The following is a 22,131-nucleotide window of genomic DNA, read 5'->3' on the forward strand; positions in this document are numbered from 1 at the left end:
TCCCATTGCTACACTCCCTCTGTGGTCGCAATGCGGACCCCTTCTGTAAGCGCGCGGCGAAACTTGCTTTTGGAAGTCACGGTGGCCGAGTGGTTAAGGCGTTGGACTCGAAATCCAATGGGGTTTCCCCGCACAGGTTCGAATCCTGTTCGTGACGGCTACTTTTTTCCCCCTCCTTCAGGATACGTAAAGGGGACCCCCCGCGCACGTGTCTTTCGTGCACTTCCCTTTCTTTCTCAGAAATAGAAGCCGAGAGGTCTCACCTCTGGATTGGGAGGGATGGAGGTGATCATGGGAAGCTTAATCGTGCACAACTGTATTGGCTGCTAGGACACAAGGCACTTTTCCGAATTCTGTAACTTCAGGTTTCTTAGAGCTTTGGCACACGTTTCATTCTTGGGGAAGGGAATGAATGGCAAAGGATTTGAAGAAGGGTTAGGTTTTTTTGAAATTTGAATGCCTTTTGTGCCATAATAGTCAAAATTAGAGTTTCCAGGAAAAGAGGGCACCTCTGGATTTCATGACCGGAAGTGTGATTATAGTTGAGACCCAGGAAAAGGCATTTCTCTCATTTGGATTTCTTTGAGGAGGCGCATCTCGGCTATCACTGGGCTAGGAGGAAGTCGCCTGTTGAAACGTAAACACTACAGATCTAGCTGGAGCTTGAGTGTGGGGAGATAATACTTTTTACTGAATGCTCATTATGTGCCAAGTACTGTTCTAAATTCTCCGTGTATTAACCAAGCTAGGGAATTAATTCTTTAACCTCTAACCCCCCTGTACTCACCTTATCTGGTTCTTCCTATCCCCCAATTTCTGATCATGGGGAATATGTATGATACTTGTTGAGGATGTTCTTTTTGTATTTCATTTCTTGCACAGCATCATCTTCTCCAAGAAGGATCTCCCAAAGGGCAGGGAGTTCAAGACTAATTCACAGAGCTTTCTACACAATTCTACTTCGCAGTTTCCTGCCTTCGTACCCTTTCTCGTGCTCTTCTGAGATCATCCTCAAGACTGTCTCCTTCCCACCCCAGCACCCCCATCATTTATAACTTCCCATCCTGCACATCCTTTTATCCTTCCTCTTTGAGGCTCTTGATTATTCCAGGTGGAACCCGTCATTCTACCACCACTATCAACTCGGTTGCATGCAAAGCATCTCCTTTGACACCCCTCTGCAAGAACTAATTAAAATAAAAGTTATATTTATTCTGCTTCCTAAATAGATCTTAAATCTGTTCACGTTTCTCAGGGTGAGTGCAGGCTAGGCCGACCACGTGCTGGAGTGATTAGGAAAGTAGGCTGTGAGGACCACATGAGTTAATATATGTGAAGCTGCACTAAAGCATCCAGTTGCAGCTGGAGACCTTAAGCCCTCCCATGGCTGCTTTTTGTGTTTCATGACCTGGTCCCTTTTCACTCACCATTCTTTCCTATTCACTACTTTCCAACCACTGGCATTCTTTTAGTTTCTGGTATGGTATTTGTCTGTGTTCATGCTATTCCCATCCTCACCTTCTACTCAGCCTCCACATCAATGTCGGTTCTCCTGGGAAGTCATCTCTAACCCCTTGCCACCCACCATACCCTAATCATGTTTTGTGAAGTCTTTCTTCCCCAGTAGAACATCAACTCTTGACACTATAAGCCACCCAATTAAAAAAAAAAAAATCTTTGTTGAGTAAATGGATTTTTTTTTACACTAGTTATGTATATGTTTTAATCTTCACTCACACTTAACTACTAGCTTCTTAAGAGTTAGGACTGCGTATTTTGTTTTTGTATGTATTTCCTTTACTAGGCCTTTATACACAGATGTGATCAAGTATGTACTGAATGAAACAGACTAACAAGGCTCAATACTCAGCTTCCTGCCAAGTGCCATTTTGCGCATGCTCTCAGATTTAAGTGTCTGGCGAGGCAAGACCAAAATTGACCAGCAGAGGGCAACCAACAACTGTTGCGAAGGGAAGAAGGCACCGTGGCTTACAAAATGGAGGACCTGGACGGAAAAGCTAGCAAGAGGTTGTTCGGTACTCGGAGATCCTACCTTTGGCTCTCAGATGCTTCCATTGTAACTGTCATAGATGAGAGGCCAAGGCTTCAAACCTTAATGTACAACAGATAATTTCGAATTTCTACCATCCCCACAGCCCACCTGAACTCCCCAATTCCTTCACCTTTCCTCTTCCATCTCAACAAATCCTCTGTCCTTATACACTTCCTTGGGTTATATGATCAGGTACCCCCAGGCATTCCTTAGTTTCTGGTTCGGTATTTGACTTTGCTTATCTGCCCTAAAGCTACCTTCTCCACCTAGGCTTGTGATCCCACTCATTTCAACCTCCCAAGGAAACTTCCATTCACATCCTTCCATAACATGTTCAAATTCTATCCCACTGGATCAATCTGTTAAATCAGAACTAAACTACACCCCCACTTGACAATTCCAAATGATCACATTGTTTTTTACTTCCTTTTTTTTTTTTTTAAGATTTTATTTGACAGAGAGAGACACAGCGAGAGAGGGAACACAAGTGGGGGAGTGGGAGAGGGAGAAGCAGGCCTCCTGCAGAGCAGGGAGCCCCACTCGGGCTCCATCCCAGGACTCTGGGATCATAACCTGAGCCAAAGTCAGACGCTCAACGACTGAGCCACCCAGGCACCCCTACTGCCGTGTTTTTCTTTAGATTTTAAGTAATCTCTACACTCAACTTGGGACTTGAATTTACAACCCCAAGATCAAGAGTCCCACAGCCCGTACTTCTATTTTTTGAATAAAATGTATACTCTCTTCCTCCAGCTTCATACTATCTTAATACCCTGTTGTAAAAACTTTGCTATGTTTGGAACCATTGATTTCTTACTGGACTTGAGAGACATTGTACTTGCGTTTTTCTCTTAGAACATTGTTTCTTCATCTCGTTTGTTTTCTCCCTCCTTCTGTGGAATTCTGCCAAAAGCTTCATTCTTTTCCCTCCTCCCAAGCCAAACTGTGGTCCTATACCTCCAGCTATCTATACATCACCTAAAATGCAAACAAAACTTCTCTGTTCCCAGAATGACATTCTTGACTTTTCCCATTTCTGTTAACACCATTCTTGCAATTCCATTGTTTCCAACCTTAAGAATTAATCTGGCATTTTTCTTTCTCCCATGCCTGACATTCATCAATCATTGCTTCTTCCACCACATCATCTTATTTGTTACAATGGCCTTCCAGGTGCCCCAGTTTCACCATACTCAGAGCTCTGCAACACTGCTTTCATCATATTCCCCTGCCCAGGGACTTCAGTGCCCCATCTGATCACACACATGCTCCTCTGGTCAACACACTCTGCCTAAATCACCCATTTTTAAAAATCCTTAATTCTTTCCAGCAAGATACCCCCAATCTATTCAGGCTGAGTATCTCCACATGACAGCTTAATTCCTTCTCTCATGCAGCTCCTTCACCTTATAACCAAATAGCTAATGCCACCCTATACTGATCTTTTCAGCGACAAATTCTTAGATCTTAACCAAAACTGCTTTTATGTGACTAAAAAGCTAATGTGGGGACATCTGACACACAAGAACTTATTGTCCCCTTCCAAGTTGCTGACTTGTTCCAAATTGTTAAGAGGTCTGGATCTCTGTAGTTTATCCAGTAATCATTAGAGGACTTCAGCTGAAATTATCTCAACCTACACTTACCTCAGGAATGTGGTCATTGCGCAAAAACATTTCTGGGAACTCCTTCACGGCTAGTTTATGAGCCACATTTAAATGATTCATTACTTGTCAACTGTACTCAAAACACACACACCATAATCTTACTATCATACCAAAAAAAAAAAAAAATTCCTTCAAAATTACTTTTAAAAAAGCTGAGGCATTCGCCAACTTTATCATTCATCTATTTTTCAGATTTTGTTCCAGATTACTTCTGGAATTCCCCAAAGTCCCATTCTTAGCCTTCCTCCTATCCTTTTAGTGTTTGCATTCATTCCTAGAATTTCTTGATCACCTTTGGGCAGATAATTCCCAAAGCCACATCTTTAACCCTAACTTCTTGCTCTTAAGCTCCATATCCACGTTTCTATTTACTGGTTAATACCTTTATGTGGAAGCATTTTAACCCCAAAGTTCCCCACATGAGCTCATTACTTCACCCCTGAAACCTGCTCATCCTCTCCTCCTCCCTATTCAGGTTAGTAATGACCCTATCTTTCTCACGGACAAGAAATCTTAGTCTTTATCTGTGATTCCTCTTTGGTTATGTGCCTCTTGTTAGGTGCAGTGGTTAGGAACTCAGGCTCTGAAATGACTTTCTGGGTTCAAATCCCAGTTCTGATATTACCCATGTTAATTTTGTTGTCTATTTCCCCACATAGAAAATGGAGATGGCAATAGCGCCTTTTAATAAAGTTTTGGGAAGTCGAAATGTTTGATACTTAAAATAATGCCTGACTCAACAGTAAATGCTCAACCCCCTTTCCTCACTGCCAGTATCTGAACCTGTTCAGAACTCAGTTCAGTGATTCTTCTGAGAAGCATCTCACCATTGGTAGTAGGTAATTGACCCCTTTCCTCCTCATTGTCCCATTGTACTGAATCTTTATTAGCAATGTATTGTTCTGTATTTCCCATTCCTTACTTAAGTGCATGTCACCTACTAAACTACAAATTCCTTTAAGGACTTGTTTCTCAAGTATTTGTGTATCTTAAATGCCTAACACCACACGTGACACAGGACATGTAAGCTATAAATGTTGGCTGAGTGAATCTAGTCAGTTACTAAGGCCGGTCAGTTTTCTTCCCTGATGTCTCTTGTTCTTTCCTACTCTTTCAAGCTCTAAACCTCTTGCATGAATTACAGCAAAGCTTATTTAATATTGCCACCAGACTCATGAGCTGGAAGTTACTCTTGTCAAAAACTTACCTGTAAAATTAAAGTCAAAATACCCTGCCATGTAGTCAAAGCCTCCCAGAATTGGCCCCAAAATAATTTTCTAGTCTAATCTTTCATTATTTCCTCCAACAAACTCAGTGCTCCAGATGACACTAGTCTCTTCTTTCTTCAACATATCCTTCACCTCCACTTGTTTTTATTCATGCTATGATTTAAACCCAAAGCAGAGGTTGCAAACTGATGGACCCTAGATTTTTTGGGGGGCCACAAGTGTTTTTTTTTTAATTGAGCCAACACTTAAAATTTGTGATACTTGGCATAAGCACTAGGATGGCCAATGGTTCTTGGAAAGTAAGATTTGGCAATGTGGGGCCCCCGTTCTAGTGTGGCAGCAACCGAGCTGAGCTGCACTGCTGGCTGTCCCCTTCTCCCAGGACACGCAGCCAGCTTTTAAAAACCCTCTCAACAATCCCAAGTGTAGATGAAGAAACCAGGCTAACGGTGGGACAACTGGACCTATCTCCTGATGTTACACAACATAAAGAACATCTCTCCTGTGATGTCTTCTATCCCCAGAACTGCTTAACTTGAATCTCTCAGGCTCTAGATCTAATTGTTTAGTAAAAATAGGGGTAAAGGAAGTTAAGGGGCACTGTGAAGAAGCAATCAATCAAATCCAAAAGACTACTCTCCAGGACAACTGGCCCACTCTCTTCAAGAGATCGCCGTTACAAAAAAGGTTGTTCCAGGAATTTAGATTAAGAGTATAAATGGGGCGCCTGGGTGGCTCAGTCAGTTAAGCATCGGAATATTGATTTCGGCTCAGGTCATGATCTCAGGGTCCTGAGATGGAGCCCCACATCAGGCTCCACGCTCAGCACAGAGTCTGCTTGGGATTCTCCTTCTCCCTCTGCCCCTCCCCCCCAACTTGTGCATACTCTCTCTCAATAAATAAAATCCTTTTTAAAAAGTATAAAAGTAGGGCACCTGGGTGACTCAGTTGGTTAAGTGTCTGCCTTTGGCTCAGGTCATGATCCCAGGGTCCTGGGATCAAGTCCCATATCAGGCTGCCTGCTCAATGGGGAGCCTGCTTCTCCCTCTCCTCCCCACTTGTGTGCTCTCTTGCTATCTCTCTCTCAAATAAATAAAATCTTTTTTTAAAAAGTATAAAAGATAGTTAAGACACATAACCTAGTGTAATGCATGCTTCCTGGATTGGATCCAGGACTGGACAAAAATTAACTCTAAAAGTACTTTTCTTGGGTGCCTGGGTGGCTCAGTCGGTTAAGGGTTTGCCTTTGGCTCAGGTCATGATCTCAGGGTCCTGGGATCGAGCCCCATGTCGGGCTCCCTGCTCAGCAGAGAGCCTGCTTCTCCTTCTCTCTGCCCCTCCCCCTGCTTGTGTGCTCTCTCTCTCTCTCAAATAAATAAAAGTACTTTTCTTGAGACAACTGGAGAAATGTGAATATAGATTAATTTTAAGCATTTGTTATGGCAGCAATGTAGAAAAATGTTCTGATTCTTCAAATTAGAATACTGAAGAATCGAAACCAACCTTCATGCTTCCCCCGCCCATTCTCCGGACCTTAAAAGTCTAGAATGGGTTGGCAAACTTTCTACAGAGCCAAGTAGCAAACATTTTAGGCTTTGTGGGTCAGAGTTCTGTGGAACGACTCCACTCTGCTGCTGTAATCTAAAAGCAGCCAGACAATACATAAGCAAACAGGCATGGCTGTGTTCCAGTAAAACATTTTTACAAAAGCAGGCAGCAGGATGCCAACCTCTGATCCAGAACAAATACCATGTCTCCGAAACAAGTCTTTCCTGGTACCCATCAGAGTCAGTGCCTTTATCTTCCCCCTGCTCACATATTGCTTGTAGATCTACTTACCACATTTATTACGTCTTACTCTAGTATATATTTATCTCCCTTATGGAGTAAGTTCTTTCAAAGTGGGTGCTGCCGTGCTGCATGACACCCATCCCCACCTGAGTTCCTTGCAGAATACAGCCAATGAATAGTGTTCCCCAAAACCAAATCTACCCCAAAAGAAAGATTGGCACCATTTGTGACATTCAAAAGAACGGAAAGCAGGTTCTGAAAGTAATTTTGAAGGAGCTTCAGGGAAAAAAAGAGCACTCCTGGTATCCCTAGGTACTATATATATACTAGATACTATACCTGTTCCCTCTGCCGCTCTACAGTGTCATGTGTTCACCAGTATCTTAGAATCAGAGCTTGAGTGCATGCAAGTGTAAAAGACTCAGTGGGCCCAGGGATGTCCTTATGCCCTTTTGCTTTTTAGCCCCACTAGAGTATCTAGAGTGCTAATGGATTTACACTAAGTGCATCATAAACACTCAACAAATTTAAAAGACACTACTGGGGGAAAAGATTTCCTTTTTCTCATGACCGAAGAGCAGGTGGCAGCAAATGCCTAGGTAAGGCTTTATCGAGATTTGACAACCAGAGCAGTAAAGTCATCCCACGCTCCTTCCCCGTGTTTACTTTCTTGGTTAGGACACACTGGGCGATGGAATCCCAGATTCCGAAACAAAGGTGCCTGTGGGACAAGGGAGAAGGGTGCATGCATTCCTTCTGTAGAAACGGTCCTAAAACTCCAGGAGCACTTAGGGAAGACATGGAATTTGGGGCAAAGGCAAACTCTGGAAAGAACACAGTTCAGATCACTGGTGAGAACATGTCGGCTGCTACAGACCAGGAGACAGGAGGGAAGGTGGTAGGAGGGCACAAAGGTCAAAAAAGTGAGGTGCACACCCCCAGACAGACATTGTGCTAAAACAGAGGTTAGTTCTAAGACAAGGGTAGGTTATAAAGCAAAATAAGGGGAATCAGGGTGAGAGAAAGGCCAAAGCAGAGGAGAAAGCTTCACAAGAAAGGGAGTGATGTTGGATTAAGAACTGAGAGTTGAGTAAAAGGTTTATTATTAGTGCAGTCAACACCATGGAACAGCACATATAACACAACCAGCAACCCGCAGAGACACTAGTGCAAAGGGGAGGGAAGCCTTAACTGAGCTTCCTGGCTCTGTCTGAGGGTGACGACAGGAGGGTATGGGCCTTGGTAAGGCAGGCAGGGGCAGAGGGGAGTGGAAGAAATGTAGTAACCAGACTAAGTATAGCAGCGTTTTCAAATTCCTGAGCACAATGTCCTGGAGCTGGAACATAGGACTGTTCCCTACTCCCTTCAAGCTGTATCCCTCCACCCCATTCCCAGTGGAGCATGACCCAACTCCCCAGACCCACAGCAAGCTGGCCTGGAATAAAACTCCAAAGAGAGAAGTAGCTGTTATATGGCCATATCTCTTCAACCCCACTCACACCTGCCTATTAAAATAATCACACCCTCTATCCCTCCCCTTCTCTTATTCTACCAGCCACCCTAAAGATCAAGGAATGCCCGGGTAGCTGAAAATGGAGCTGAAGTCCTTAGAGGGCATGCGTGAGACCAGAGCACAGCCTGTCCTCAGAGACACAGAGACATCATGTCTCTCCCATCTTGCCTGGTGAAGCTTAGAATCCAAGTCTGGATCTCCAAGGAAACCGGGGCTTGGGGGGTGGAAATGTCTTCAAAATTAACACTCTATGAATACAGAGTTTTACAAGAAGACCCGTGGAAGGGCTGGGAGCAAAGTTCTCCAGAGGGCACAGGCATGGATATTGGACCGTCGCATCCATCACTGGAATAGAGGAAGCGCCTCATCTCAGATGGGGTGATGGAGGGTTGGGGCAGACATAGGTTCAGCCGAGGACTCCCTTGGCCCTTCCTATATTAAAGCCAACGGTTGTGCTGAAAAGGAAAAATATAAAACAGATCCCCCATCCCTGTCCCACCCTATCCAGAATCCCCACAATAGGAACATCAAAAAGAAAGTTTTGAGCTTTGTTAATTTTTTTTTCTTTTTCCTTTCTTAAAAAAAAAAAGTAAATAAATTAGATTGCCAACAATGTGGCTGGGCTGGAAAAGTGGGGTAGCCATAACCAGGCCATTCTAAAAAAAAAAAAGTGGGAGGGGGGAAGGAAATACAAACAACAATGGCCAAAGGAAATTATCAAAATAACTAGTTACAATCACAGGGTTGGAGAGGGGTCTGTGGAACTATTACGGCCCATGCCAGAGCAGTGCCTACCTGATATCAGCAAAAGCCAGAGAGCTGCTTCTTGCTGAGCACATCCACCCCAACAGACTAATCCTCTACCCCCAACCCTGACATTCCCTAACTATGAGGAAATGTCGGAAAGCAGAACTCATCTGGAAAATCCCGGCATCCCAGGCTGCACAGCTGCAGAAGCAGCAGGAACCTGCACCCGGAAGGTGGGCCGGACAGGGTATTGCTTGGCACAGAGGTCCTGTCTTCCCCTAAGGGCCATCAGTTCCCCTCAGGGCCAGTTCCTGGCCTCACTGCCTATTTCTAGGGTTTTGATCCCACCCTTACCATTTCTTCAGGATGTCTGCTCCCAGAGCTGCCCTCGCATGCTGTTTAGTGTCAACAGGCCTGCCCGCTCTGATTCCCTGGTTTTGGAGGAGGGGGAATGATCAGATAGTCCTCACTCCGCCCTGATCCTCTAGAGAAAATGAATTCTTTGTGCTTTCTAAAAATAGCTAGAACCAGGGACCCTAGGCAGGAAAACAGATATAGAGGTGGGGACTTTTCCCAAACTGACTGAAAATTTACAGACATCTTAGGGGAAGAAATTAGGCAAAAGGAAGGAATCTGGGTTTCCCACCTGAAAGGCTGAGCAAAGTGCCCTGGGCCCTTCAGTGCCAGAAGTGTAGGGAAACGTGCGGCCCACGTGTAGGCCATGGTACTGTGGATAGTAGGGAGGACTCAGAAGCCAGCTGCTGGAGTGATGGGTTTTCTGGTCGCCATCTCTTCCTGCTAGCCCGTTGAGAGCTCCTATATCTCTTCCACACCATGCGCAAAGATCATGACAAGCCCTGGCTCCTGCACCATGTCATCGCCCATGTGCTGGTTCTCACAGGCCATCACGACCACAGCCTGCTTGCCAGGGATGCGCTTGGCCACGTAGTTCTCATAGTAGCGCCGGTTCATCTGTCTTGTCTCTAGGGTGGCCAGACCCTGGGGCCAGCTCCGCTCGTGGGCATTTTCAATCAGCTCGTTCACAATAGAGGCAGGACAGCCACTCTCCACCAGGGAGCGCTTGATTACAGCCTGGAGTACAGCATCTGGGGTCGAGATCATCCCTCCCCAGCGGGTCACTCTTGCAGGCTGCAGGGAGTTCACCCACCTGTGTGGAGGGCGTGGGAGACGGTCACTCCAGCTCATCCCCCTTCTCTGCACTGGCTTTTTCTCCTAATAGGAATGACCACCTGCTCTGTGCTCGGCTCAACCCTGATCTTCCATCTTCCTTTTTCCATCACTGGTTCAGAAACTCCAAATCTCCCCCTAGTTGGTCCCCTGTGAGTCACTACACGTCACTCACTCACCAGATTAAACTCTACAAGTGAAGAGTTTCTGTCATTTTTCTTAAAATCCCAATACTTAGGGGCACCTGGGTGGCTCAGTCATTAAGTGTCTGCCTTCAGCTCAGGTCATGATCCCAGGGTCCTGGGATCGAGCCCCACATTGGGCTCCCTACTCCGCAGGAAGCCTGCTTCTCTCTCTCCCACTCCCCTTGCTTGTGTTCCCTCTCTCGCTGTGTCTCTCTGTCAAAAAAAAAAAAAAAATCCCAATACTGAGCACATACAGTGCCTGGCACGTACTAAGTGCTCAATAAATGTGTATTGGGGGCGCCTGGGTGGCTCAGTCGTTAAGCGTCTGACTTCGGCTCAGGTCATGATCCCAGAGTCCTGGGATCGAGCCCTGCATCAGGCTCCCTGCTCGCCGGGAAGCCTGCTTCTCCCTCTCCCATTTCCCCTGCTTGTGTTCCTGTTCTCGCTGTCTCTCTGTCAAATAAATAAATAAAACCTTTAAAAAAAAACAAACAGGGGCACCTGGGTGGCTCAGTCGGTTAGGTGGCTGCCTTTGGCTCAGATCATGATCCCAGTGTCTTGGGATCGAGCCCCGCATCGGGCTCCCTGCTCAGTGGCGAGCCTGCTTCTCCCTCTCCCACTCCCCCTGCTTTTCCCTCACTCGCTGTCTCTCTGTCAAATAAATAAATAAAATCTTAAAACAAACAAACAAACAATCATGTATTGAATGGAGCAATGGTTCCTCTACACTGTGCCCCACACAGCACTGTTGGCACGACATATACTGATTCACACTTAGAATCTGAATTGTACAGGACTCCAGCACTGAAAGAGATTTTCAACTTTGCTTGTTTATGTTTGTTTATGCTGCACTTTAGATCACTCTCGTGGATTTGCACTCTCTTCTCTGGACTGTAAGCTACCTGACGACAGGGGCAATATCTCTTCCTTCGTGGCCCTCCTAGCACTCCACAGCCTTTAATACAGGGCTCTATGTGGGCACTCACTTAAGTCTGGATGAACTGCGTCCTTGTGTAAGCTTTCCCCTCCATCCACCCCAAAGAATAAGAGATCCTATAGTGGGGCTGAAAGTTATCCTCTTCTCTGTCCCTGTCCATCCCAACATCTGAAAAGTGGTGGCCCCATCCCAGCCCTCTTATTACCCTCCTCCTGCCACTCCCCTGCTCCTCCTCCTCTCAGGGCTCAGTGCCAGGACGTGGGGCAAGTGACTCCACGTCCCGAGTGACACTCACTCTAGGATCTCGTTGTATTCAATAGTCTCCTCCAGGTTCTGAAGGTTGGGGTTGACACTGCGGATTGCACGCATGTATGCCTTTAGCAGCTGGATATCTCGCTTCTGTGGGCGTGAAGAAGAATCACGGACGATGGTTAGGGCAGACAACAAATGAAAGACAAAAGTTTGTCTTAGAATGAGGGCAACTGAGGCATCTGAGGAACACCCAGACCTGTAAGCGTCACAAAGATGGGGATGTGACTGTCTCATTCGCAGCTCTATCCCTAGTGCTTAGCAGAGTACCCCCTTAGAGGAGGCAGTTAATAAATGTTTGGTGAACGAATGACATTGATGCGATGAAGGAAAGGGAGAAGAGCTCCAATCTGATTCCCTACCAAAGCCACAGGCAGAGCATCTACTCACCCAGCCGTGTGCATGCACGGGACTGTGCGCGTGCGCTCGCGCGCACACACACACACACACACACACACACCTGCATGCTCACACTGGTGCTCCTCGCCCCCAGTTATCCGCATATATACACAGCGTATACACACACACACGTGTAGTCACACACAGTTACATATCTGTTCTATGCCCTTATCCGCACATTAGGGACAGGTTCTCTCCTGCGCTCGCCGGGGCCTACCTGCTCCGCCAGCTGGTGTTTGTGCTCAGCGGAGGTCTTCTCCAGCTCTGCGATGCGGGTCTGCTGCTGCTGCACCACGGAGCGCAGGTGCTTAATGCAGTTGTGGTTTGGCAGCTCATCTTTGGGCATCTCCAGGCTGCCACCCAGGGTGGGGGAAAAAGCAGAACAGAAGCATTCAATGGGACATGTGGGCAAAGGCAGAAAATTGCTGAGACGGCCTTCTCCTAGCCCAGATTTCGAATATTCGGGCCTCCCTCTTATTTATTCCCTTCACTTCCTTCCCCCTAGCTACCCCCTTCCCCCTGTACTCCTTTGCTCTCTACTTTCTCTGGGCCTCCTTCCCTTTCTAAGACAGTGTTTTATCTACCACATGAGTCTCCTTTCCTCCTACAGATTCTGCCTGTGCACTCATTCCTTCTGAGAAGCCCTAGATTCACAGCCCTAGCGAGCAGTATTTAATCAAATACTTCACACCCCAAAGGAAAAAAAAAAAAACAGGGCAAGAGGAAATATGAGAAGCTTAGAAATCAGAGCAGTTAATCTGACAAAGAGAAAGGAGTACCGGGCTGACAGGGAAGAATAAAGGAAACCAGTCCGTAGTATTAGCACACAGACTGGGAATTGTTGCCTCCTCTCTTTTATTAAAGCAAGAGCGAAAAGCATCATGGAAGTGCGGTCTCGGGACAGGGAGCCAAGGAGGCCAAGGACACTCCTGCGTACATTCCGAGGAGACCTCCTGAGCTGCTAAGCAGGGGATCCGGAGACGCAGGAGTGGGGATGGGGAGTGTGGGCAGCGTGTGGGGCGGGTCACAAACTGGAAGGCCCTCATCTGTGCGGGGCAGAGGAAGGGAAGCAATCTCACCCGCAGCCCTGCTCACAGGTCACAGGCCGTTTGGGGTTGTGCTCGCAGTCGCTGAGGTGAGACATGAGGTTGTCAAGCCGGACAACAGCACTACAGCCAAACACAGCGTTGTCGCAGGCAATCTGCAGCTTTGACAACATGTTCCGCATGATCCGAGGTACCGGGCGCAGGTGAGCGACCGTCACGACGCTACGGTCCACCGGACACGTCTGCTGCTGAGAGAACCACTGGGTGATGCAGGCGTTGCAGAAAGCATGCTCACAGTGAGGCGCCTAGAAGGAAAAGCAGGGCAGAGGGGGCACAGGAGAATTAGCAGCAGCTAAGAGCCTGAATACGATAACTCCGCAAAGCCACTCAAGCCTCCGAGCAGCTTCCAGGACCAGAGGTCCCTGGGGTCACAGCTAAGTACAGAGGCGCCACGGGCGAGGCATGGTGCAGGGACAGGCTTCAGATGGATTTCCTGTGCTCAGGATTCCAAATGGATTGTGACATAAGACAAACAAGTAAAAAGTTACATAACAGGGGCGCCTGGGTGGCTCAGTCGTTAAGCGTCTGCCTTCGGCTCAGGTCATGATCTCAGTGTCCCGGGATCAAGTCCCACATCGGGCTCCCTGCTCCGCGGGAAGCCTGCTTCTCCCTCTCCCACTCCCCCTGCTTGTGTTCCCTCTCTCGCTGTGTCTCTCTCTGCCAAATAAATAAATAAATAAATAACCTTAAAAAAAAAAAGTTAAATAACAGTAAGAGGTATAAATAATATTCCAGGACAATAGGAGAGATGACATAAGACAGCTGATTGTTAATTGCCAACTGGACTGCATACACAATAAATGCCAAAGTCCAGAGGAGGACGAGATCTTTCTAGGCTAGGTCAGTCAGGGCAGGTATTTATGGAGAGGACAGAATTTGATACAGGTCTTGAAGGATGAGTAGAGAGGACACAGGGAAGGGATTTACGGGCAAAAATGCAATGTAGGAAAGCAAAGCAAAACAAAACAAAAGCCTGGAACCCCTGGTGAGAGGCTGAGAGTACTCTCTGTAGGGTCCCAAGTTCCTGTCTTCCGAGGGCTGACCTGAGGCAGCGCCTGCATCCTAATGGCAAGGCCGAGCCTCCAGAACACAGCCAATTCCTCATAGAATCACATTCTTTTCAGTTTCATAAAGATCCTATTTCAGCTTCCGTCCCTGATAACTCAGATAATCTCTGAAGTGAATCCCTCAAAGTGAGAGGATTCCTGGGCTTCCGTGGAGACACCATCTGGCTTCTGGCATGGGACAAACAGTACACACTTAGTAGTTGATGAATAAATGGCATGCCATGTCCCAAACACTCTGCTAGGTGCCTAAGATACAAAAACAGGTTCTGTCTTCAAGGTGCTCACAGATACCAAAGACTGGAAACACAGAAAGGCCTCGTAAAGGAAGAAGTCATTTTCAGGGCGCCTGGGTGGCTCAGTTGGTTAAGCGTCTGCCTTCGGCTCAGGTCATGATCCCAGGGTCCAGGGATCGAGCCCCATGTAGGGCTCTCTGCTCAGCGGGGAGCCTGCTTCTCCCTCTCCCTCTGCCTGCCGCCCTTCCTTGCACACTCTCTCTCTCTCCGTCAAATAAATAAATAAAATCTTTAAAAAAAAAAAAAGTCATTCTCAATGTCACTAATTCAACTGTCAATAGATTTTTATTTTTCACTCAAAGACATATTTGAGTCTTTTCAAAATCTTTACAGATCTCAAAAAAAAAAAAAAAACCCTAAATTTGTCCACTTTTCCCCATCTGTCCTGCCACGAACCCAGGTCAAGCTATCATCTCTCACCTACATTATTTAGTACGTCTTCCAGCTGGCCTCCCTACTTCTACCCCACCCCTTTATAATTCAGTCTACTTTCATCAGCCAGAGTGATCACTTCAAAATGAAAACTAGATCTTATCACTCCCCTGCCTCAAACTTTACAATGGCTTCCCACTGTACTTAAAATAAATCCAAACTCCTACTCAGGACCTATAAAATTCTGCTGGATCTGGCCCTGTGCCTCTGACCTCTCCTCACCTCACACCACGCTCCCAGCACTGTGTTCAGGCTAGTCTGGCCTCCTTTCTGTTCTTTGTTTACATCCAGCTCACTCCTGCCTTGGGAGCTTCACTTTTGAGGCTTCTTTGCCTGAAATGCTCTTCTGCTCAATCTCAGCATGAACGTCCCCATATTACTCAGATCTCATCCCAACTGTCACCTCTCTCATGACCATCCCATCCAATCCTGCCACCCCTGCAAAAATATACAGAATGTGCTATGTTCTGTGTAAGAAAAGTTGGACAAATAAACTACTACAAAGAGTTAACTATGGGGTGGGTGGGTTACATGGGCTGGGACAAGGATGGAGTAAGAGTTCTCACTGTATGCCTTTTTATACTGTTTTGATTTCTGAACCATATGAATTTATTACCTATTCAAACTTAAATAAATATGTAGAGGGGCACCTGGCTGGCTCAGTCGGAGGAGTGTGCAACTCTATCTCAGGGTCGTGAGTTTGAGCCCCATATCGGGGGTAGAGATTACTTAAAAAAAAAAAAAAAAAAGATGTAGGGAAATCAGCATTCCTAACAGGTGCCTTCTACCCTTGGATATGTGTCTAGTAACCTGGCATCCTGAGGTCTGCCTGACCTGTTCCTCAGAAGGCGGAGGTGGGGGGTGGCTCCTGACTTGGACTGTCACGAACCCACATTGACTTCTCCACACGTGACTCACCTCAAATGACAGTGCCAGGGGAAGGAAGGAACTGACACAGCCCATGACCTCTTGACACCACCAGGAGAGCTTGCTCCACACCCAGCCAATCTGCTTCTAATGGCAGGTGGCTGCAAAGGCCTGGATAGGGGTTAGGTCCAGGGCTAGCTGCCGCTGGAATGCAGTCTGATTTTCAGTCAGCTCAGGCATCTGCGCTCCTTTGGGTGGGTGAAAACTGGAGTAAGAATAAACTCAAAGGATCAAGAGGAGCCCCTGGGAGTTGTATAAGCAGTGAGTAGGGGAAGGGCCATGAGACCTCACTGACTAGTGTCCTGGTTTGGAAAATGGGATTAGGTCTAGCTAGCGAGGAGTGGCAGAGGATTAATTGGTATTTACAGAAGGCGAGCAATAAGAACCATGCAGGGTGATGTCCATGAATACTGTTGCTAAGAATTCATCTCACGCATTATACTTACCTGTTAATCATGAGTTTCTCCTCGTACTTGCCCCAGGAAGATACAACTGACTCTGGTCTGGCAAGGCTTATAGAGAAATGACCTATTGAAGGTGGCAGCTTTCATATCAAAATGCAGAGTACAAGGCTGCCTCAAAAACTGTTTTTTCTAATAAATCCCAGGAAGAAAAGAGGACAATACATAGAGTCCCCACTCCTTGTTTGTTAGTTAGTAAGCAGGCTGAAAAGGCCTGTAGGCAGACCAGCTGATTAAGCAAAACATTACATCATCACAGAGAGAGAACTTATCAGGAAAGTCTGGAAGTTCAATCATAGCTAGGAAGATGGAACCTAGTCAGAGCCCCTGCAGAGGAAAGGAAGTTCCTGAACTACTGTCAAAAGACAGAAAAAAGGTGACCATTTTACAGCAGAAAAATCTCAGCGCAACCTCTGAAGAAAATCTGAAGCACAGGACTTCTGTGGCACCAACCTCTAGACAGACTCTGGAAGGCCCTATTCCTTTTGCAGCCACCACTGCTTCTCTGCACCAAACCTCTCATCCGTGTACGTGTGGCGTCAAGGCGGTGGGGGAAGGGGAGCCAGAACACGGTGCCTTATATTTTCTATTAGCTCCACTGTCGTCTATGGCCCCCACCAAAACTGCCATCAGACCAACTCACCTGGACTGGCTCCTCCAAGACTCCACTGCAAATAGGACAGATAAGGTCTTCGTCAACATCCCCCTGGAAACGGGTTACATCATACCCCATGTCTCATCACTGAAACCCAGGTCCTGGAAGGAGCGAGAGGAAAAAAAAAAAGCCTAGTTCAAAAGAAGCCACAAATATGTGCCAATCTGAACTCACTGCCAAGATCCATTCATTTGTTCAACAATTATTTATTGAGCGCCTACTATGTGCCAGTCATTTGGGGGGGAAAATCTGACTCAAGAAACTTAATTCTAACAGGAGAAGATACTACATAAGCATACATTTAAAATATGAAATGGGGGGGCACCTGGGTGGCTCAGTCGTTAAGCATCCTGCCTTCGGCTCAGGTCATGATCCCAGGGTCCTGGGATCGAGCCCTGCATTGGGCTCCCTGCTCAGCGGGAAGACTGCTTTTCCCTCTCCCTCTGCTGCTCTCTCTGCCTGTGTTCCCTCTCTCTGTCAAATAAATAAATAAAATCTTAAAAAAATAAAAAAATTAAGTATGAAATGGGGGCGCCTGGGTGGCTCAGTCAGTTAAGCACCTGCCTTCAGCTCAGGTCATGGTATCAGGGTCCTGGGATCGAGCCCCATGTTGGGCTCCCTGCTCAGTGGAGAGCCTGCTTCTCCCTCTTCCTCTGCCGCTCCCCCTGCTTGTGCTCTCTCACTCGCTCGCTCATTCTCGCTCTATCTCAAATAAATAAATAAGATCTTTAAAAAATAAATAAGGGTGCCTGGGTGGCTCAGTTGGTTAAGCAACTGCCTTCAGCTCAGGTCATGATCCTGGAGTCCCGGGATCGAGTCCCGCATCGGGCTCCCTGCTCAGCGGGGAGTCTGCTTCTCCCTCTGACCCTCCTCCCTCTCGTGCTGTCTCTCATTCTCTCTCTCTCAAATAAATAAATAAAATCTTAAAAAAAAATAAAAATAAAAAATATAAAATAAAATAAAATATGAAATGATAAATGCCTTGACAGGGTATTATGAGGGCAAAAGATGTGGATACCTAACCCAGGCTGAGAGGAGAGGGTGATTTTGACAAGTTTTACAGGAGTAGGTGTCATCAACAGGACAAGCAAGAGTAGCTGGGTGTTGGGGATGGGGGCAGGGTGGGGCGTTATCTTTAGGGCTTTAGGCACATGAAACTGTACATTCAAAAGCCCAGAGGTAAGAGGACATATGATGGGTTCAGGGAGCTCTGAGTGGTTCAGAAAAAGGCTGATCTGAAGGATCCAAAGGAGGGAGTGTCTAGATACAAGGCTAGAGAGGCAAGCAAGGGTCAGGCCATGAGAAATCTTATGTAAGGAGTTTGGGCTTTACCCTGAAGGCTATGGGAAACCACTGAAAGACTTCAAAGGAATGATGCAATAGAAGTACTCTTCACTCTGTCAACAGGGGTGAGATTGGAGACAGGAAGAACATGAAGGCAGGAGAGAGAGAGTGATAGTCTGAACTTAGTGGTGGTGATGGGGATAAAGAAGGGAGGTTCAGGAGAGCAAGGACTCAAAGCGCAGTGAGGCTGCCATGCCTCCTCTTCGGACTTTCTGAGGGTCAAACCCAAAGAAGTCGCTGAACAGTGACTGAAACCCTCCTGTGGATTTCCAACTGGTGGGCTAACTGGATCGAGGATGGGCACCTAATACAAGGGCAGCCACGCAAGAGACCAGCCATCAACTGTGATGTCCTAGAAAAGATGAGCTAAGTCAGATAGTTCTCAGGAATTTAGAATCATGGTGTCCGACTTAAAAGGGTAGAAAGAATGGGATGCAGAAAGACCTTGCTAGGTCAGTGCAAGCTAAAGTACAGCACTGGATTGAGTCAAAACTGATTGGATTCATCGGCTACTCTTCACTAGCTATGTGACCTTGGGCAGGCTACATAAACTTCCTAAGCCTGTTTATTTTTTTTTAAATAGATAAAATGGGTATAAATAAAAATAGAAGTGACTTTCAGAGTTATCCACAAAGAGATTATGTATATAAAACATTTAGGGGCGCCTGGATGGCTCAGTCAGTTGAAGGTCCGACTCGATTTCAGCTCAGGTCGTGGTCTTGGGGTCATGAGATCAAGCACTGTTTTGGGCTCCAAGCTCAGCAAGAAGTCTTCTCCTTCTCTCTCTCCCTTTGCCCCCACCCCCAGCACGTGTTCTCTCTAAAATATAGAAATAAATCGTAAAAAACAAAACACATTTAACAAAGTGCCTACTGGCCCATAGTAGGCACTCAACACATGATAGTAATCATTATTTATATGTATGTTTAATTTCTATTACTTGATTAAAAATTCCTTAAGAGCAGGGGCGCCTGGCTGGCTCAGTCAGTAGAGCATGCGACTCTTGATCTCAGGGTCATGAGTCTGAGCCCCACGTTGGGTGTAGAGATTACTTAAAATGAATAAATAAATTAAAACTTAAAAACAAACAAATAAAAATAAAAATTCCTTAAGAGCAGAAACTTAGGTTCTGCATCCAATGTAGCACCAAGCACAGTTCCTTACAAATCAATAAAACGTTTGGTGTGTTCAAATGCTGCTTTCAGTAGAAGCTTCCAGCAGTGAGGGCATAGTGGACATCTCCTACTTCACCTATCTAATATCCCATTTTCTGTAAATAGCACCAGTTTTCCTTTAGGAATCGTAGCCTGCTTCCTGTGGACATGTGACCCAACCCAGGACGGTGAGAGTGATGCCTGGCACTTCTGTGGAGCTCCCAAGAGTGGCTCTTTCCCCTAGGGTTGCACAGCTGGTAGGATGAGGTGTTGAGATCATTTCTGCCATTAATGAGGAGAGCCTGCTTATAGAATGAAGCAAATAATAAAGAAAGCAGAGCTGAGAGACAATTCAGATGAGATCATTTGAGGTCCTGGATTCAGCCATGCCTAAAGCCACAATCACCTTTTGAACATCAGTTACATGAGCCAACAAATTCTCTATTATGTGTAGGCTAGTTTGAGCTGGGTTTTTGTCTCTTTCAACTGAGAAAAATCCTGGGGCGCCTGGCTGGCTCAGTTGGTAGAGCATGCGACTGTTGATTTTGGGGTTGTGAATTCGAGCCCCATAATGGGTGTGGAGATTACTTAAAGCTTATAAACAATCCCTCTGAAATTGTCACTGTAAACCACCTTGGCCAGACTATCGCCTATAAAATGGGGTGGGGAGGGGGGTACCTACCACGTATGTGTCTCCCCTCAGACCTCTGATCTGTTCCAAGACCAACATAATAGGAAAAAAAAATGGAAGCAAAGGATGTAATTCTCTTGAATCCATAAACAGTGATGGGTTAGGGTGAGTACATGAACGGTGATACTGAAGACATGAAGACATGTAAAACCCAGAACTAAGGTCCCTGTGATTCTCCTTGTCACACCTCACTGAACTGAACGAGGATGGTAGTCAGAGAACAAGAGCAGCCCACAGTGTCTTTGTTCTGTGTAACGTAATTATTATTTTTTTAAGATTTTTATTTATTCATTTGTGAGAGAGAGAGCACAAGCAGGAGGCGAGGCAGAGGGAGAGGGAGAAGCAGACTCCCCGCTGAGCTGGGAGCCTGACATGGGGCTCGATCCCAGACCTGAGCGGAAGGCACTTAGCCATCTGAGCCACCCAGGCGCCCCATGTGTACCTCAATTATAGAGAGCTGCAGTCCACCCCATGACACCGGTCACCCAGCAGCCACGCTACAGGGCTTATGCTCCTGTGTCTCTCATCCATGTGGCTCCAGTGGGAGTTGCCCCACTTTACTTAGACCTCACCCTAAGCGACAACTGATTGGGCAGAGGGTTATCCTATCCAGGTGGGGCCAACAGATCCTATCCCTGAGAATTTATTTGAGCTGAACACCAAGAAAGTTAACTTGGTCTTTCTCTGGCTGTCATGTGGACTGAAAAGACAAAAATCTACAGATGGAAAGAAAAGCTTGGAACAGACACAGTGAGAAAGGCTTAGATAAGAGCTGGAAAGAGTCCTGAGGCTTCAAGTGCCTGGTTTGTTCCCAAGGCCTTCCTGTCTTTAGTTTCTGTGAAACACCTTAGTATCCTCTTTTTGCTTACCCTACTTTGAATTGGGTTTCTCTACTTTACAACCAAAAGAATCCTGGCTTCTACAATAGCAAAGAAATAGCATATTAATATCAGAAGTCGGGCAGGGAAGGATAAATTAAGAGCAATGTTTTCCTTTAATCCTAAAACCTCGTTTTTAAAAGTTTAGCCAAAAAACCATACTGTAAAACAATCTACATAGTATTCATTTACTAGACATTTACTGAGTAGTAGCTATACATCAATAAGCCTAATAAAACCTAGTCCCTGTGAGATTAAGTGATGAGGAGAAAAGCACAAGGTAATAGAGGAACACAGAAGAGGGAGTTCTACCATCAAAAAGAATGAAATCTTGCCATTTGCAACGATGTGGATGGAAGGAGAGTGTATTATGCTAAGCAAAATAAGTCAATCAAAGAAAAACAATTATCATATGATTTCACTCACATGTGGACTTTAAGAAACCAAACAGATGAACATAGGGGAAGGGAAGGAAAAAGAAAATAAGATAAAAACAGAGGGGGAGGCAAACCATAAGTGACTCTTAACTATAGAAAACAAACTGAAGGTTGCTGGAGGGAAGGCAGATGGGAGGATGGGCTAACTGGGTGATGGGTATTAAGGAGGGCACTTGATGTGATGAGCACTGGGTGTTATGTGTAAGTGATGAATCACTAAATTCTACTCCTGAAACCAATACTATACTATATGTTGACTAACTTGAATTTGAATTTAAAAAAGGAGCGGGGGGCGCCTGGGTGGCTCAGTTGGTTAGGCGACTGGCTCAGGTCATGATCCTGGAGTCCCAGGATCGACTCCTGCATTGGGCTCCCTGCTCGGCAGGGTGCCTGCTTCTCCCTCTGACCCTCCCCCCTCTCATGCTGTCTCTCTTTCTCTCTCTCAAATTAATAAAATCTTAAAACAAAAAAGAGGGAGATCTAAATCAGACTGGGGATGGTCAGAAAGACTTCTCAGAAATGGCTCTCACAATATGTTTACAACAAGGGTTCACAGCTACAGCACTATAGTCATTTGGGCTAGAAAGCTCCTTATTGTAGGGGGCCGGCCTGTGCACTGAAGAATGTTTAGCAGCATCCCTGGCCTCCACCCACTAGAAGTTGGCAGT

At 46.1% G+C, this 22,131-nt stretch overlaps 1 protein-coding gene and 1 non-coding gene across 8 annotated transcripts in view; one reads left to right on the forward strand and one right to left on the reverse strand.

Annotated features, from left to right (window-relative positions):
• Positions 1-75: 75 nt before the first annotated feature.
• Positions 76-157, forward strand: TRNAS-CGA (transfer RNA serine (anticodon CGA)). The gene has a single exon. It is a non-coding gene; the product is annotated as a tRNA-Ser (tRNA).
• Positions 158-7,820: 7,663 nt separating this feature from the next.
• RNF41 (ring finger protein 41) overlaps positions 7,821-22,131 on the reverse strand; it is a 29,277-nt gene continuing 14,966 nt past the window's right edge. For 6 of the 7 annotated variants that reach the window (XM_036077470.2, XM_036077467.2, XM_036077468.2 and 3 more), the window contains 5 exons: positions 16,948-17,060; positions 13,098-13,369; positions 12,236-12,371; positions 11,606-11,709; positions 7,821-10,168 (listed from right to left, as the gene is read on the reverse strand). In XM_036077470.2, the coding sequence (XP_035933363.1) occupies positions 9,817-10,168; positions 11,606-11,709; positions 12,236-12,371; positions 13,098-13,369; positions 16,948-17,037 (954 nt within the window). In that variant the 5' untranslated portion in view covers positions 17,038-17,060 and the 3' untranslated portion in view covers positions 7,821-9,816. Of the gene's footprint in view, positions 10,169-11,605; positions 11,710-12,235; positions 12,372-13,097; positions 13,370-16,947; positions 17,061-17,284; positions 17,434-22,131 lie in introns of all 7 variants that reach the window. The other variant, XM_078076124.1, reaches the window with a different exon arrangement.

The sequence above is a fragment of the Halichoerus grypus genome, chromosome 6 (genome assembly GCF_964656455.1).
Source record: "Halichoerus grypus chromosome 6, mHalGry1.hap1.1, whole genome shotgun sequence".
NCBI classification, from domain to species: domain Eukaryota; kingdom Metazoa; phylum Chordata; class Mammalia; order Carnivora; family Phocidae; genus Halichoerus; species Halichoerus grypus.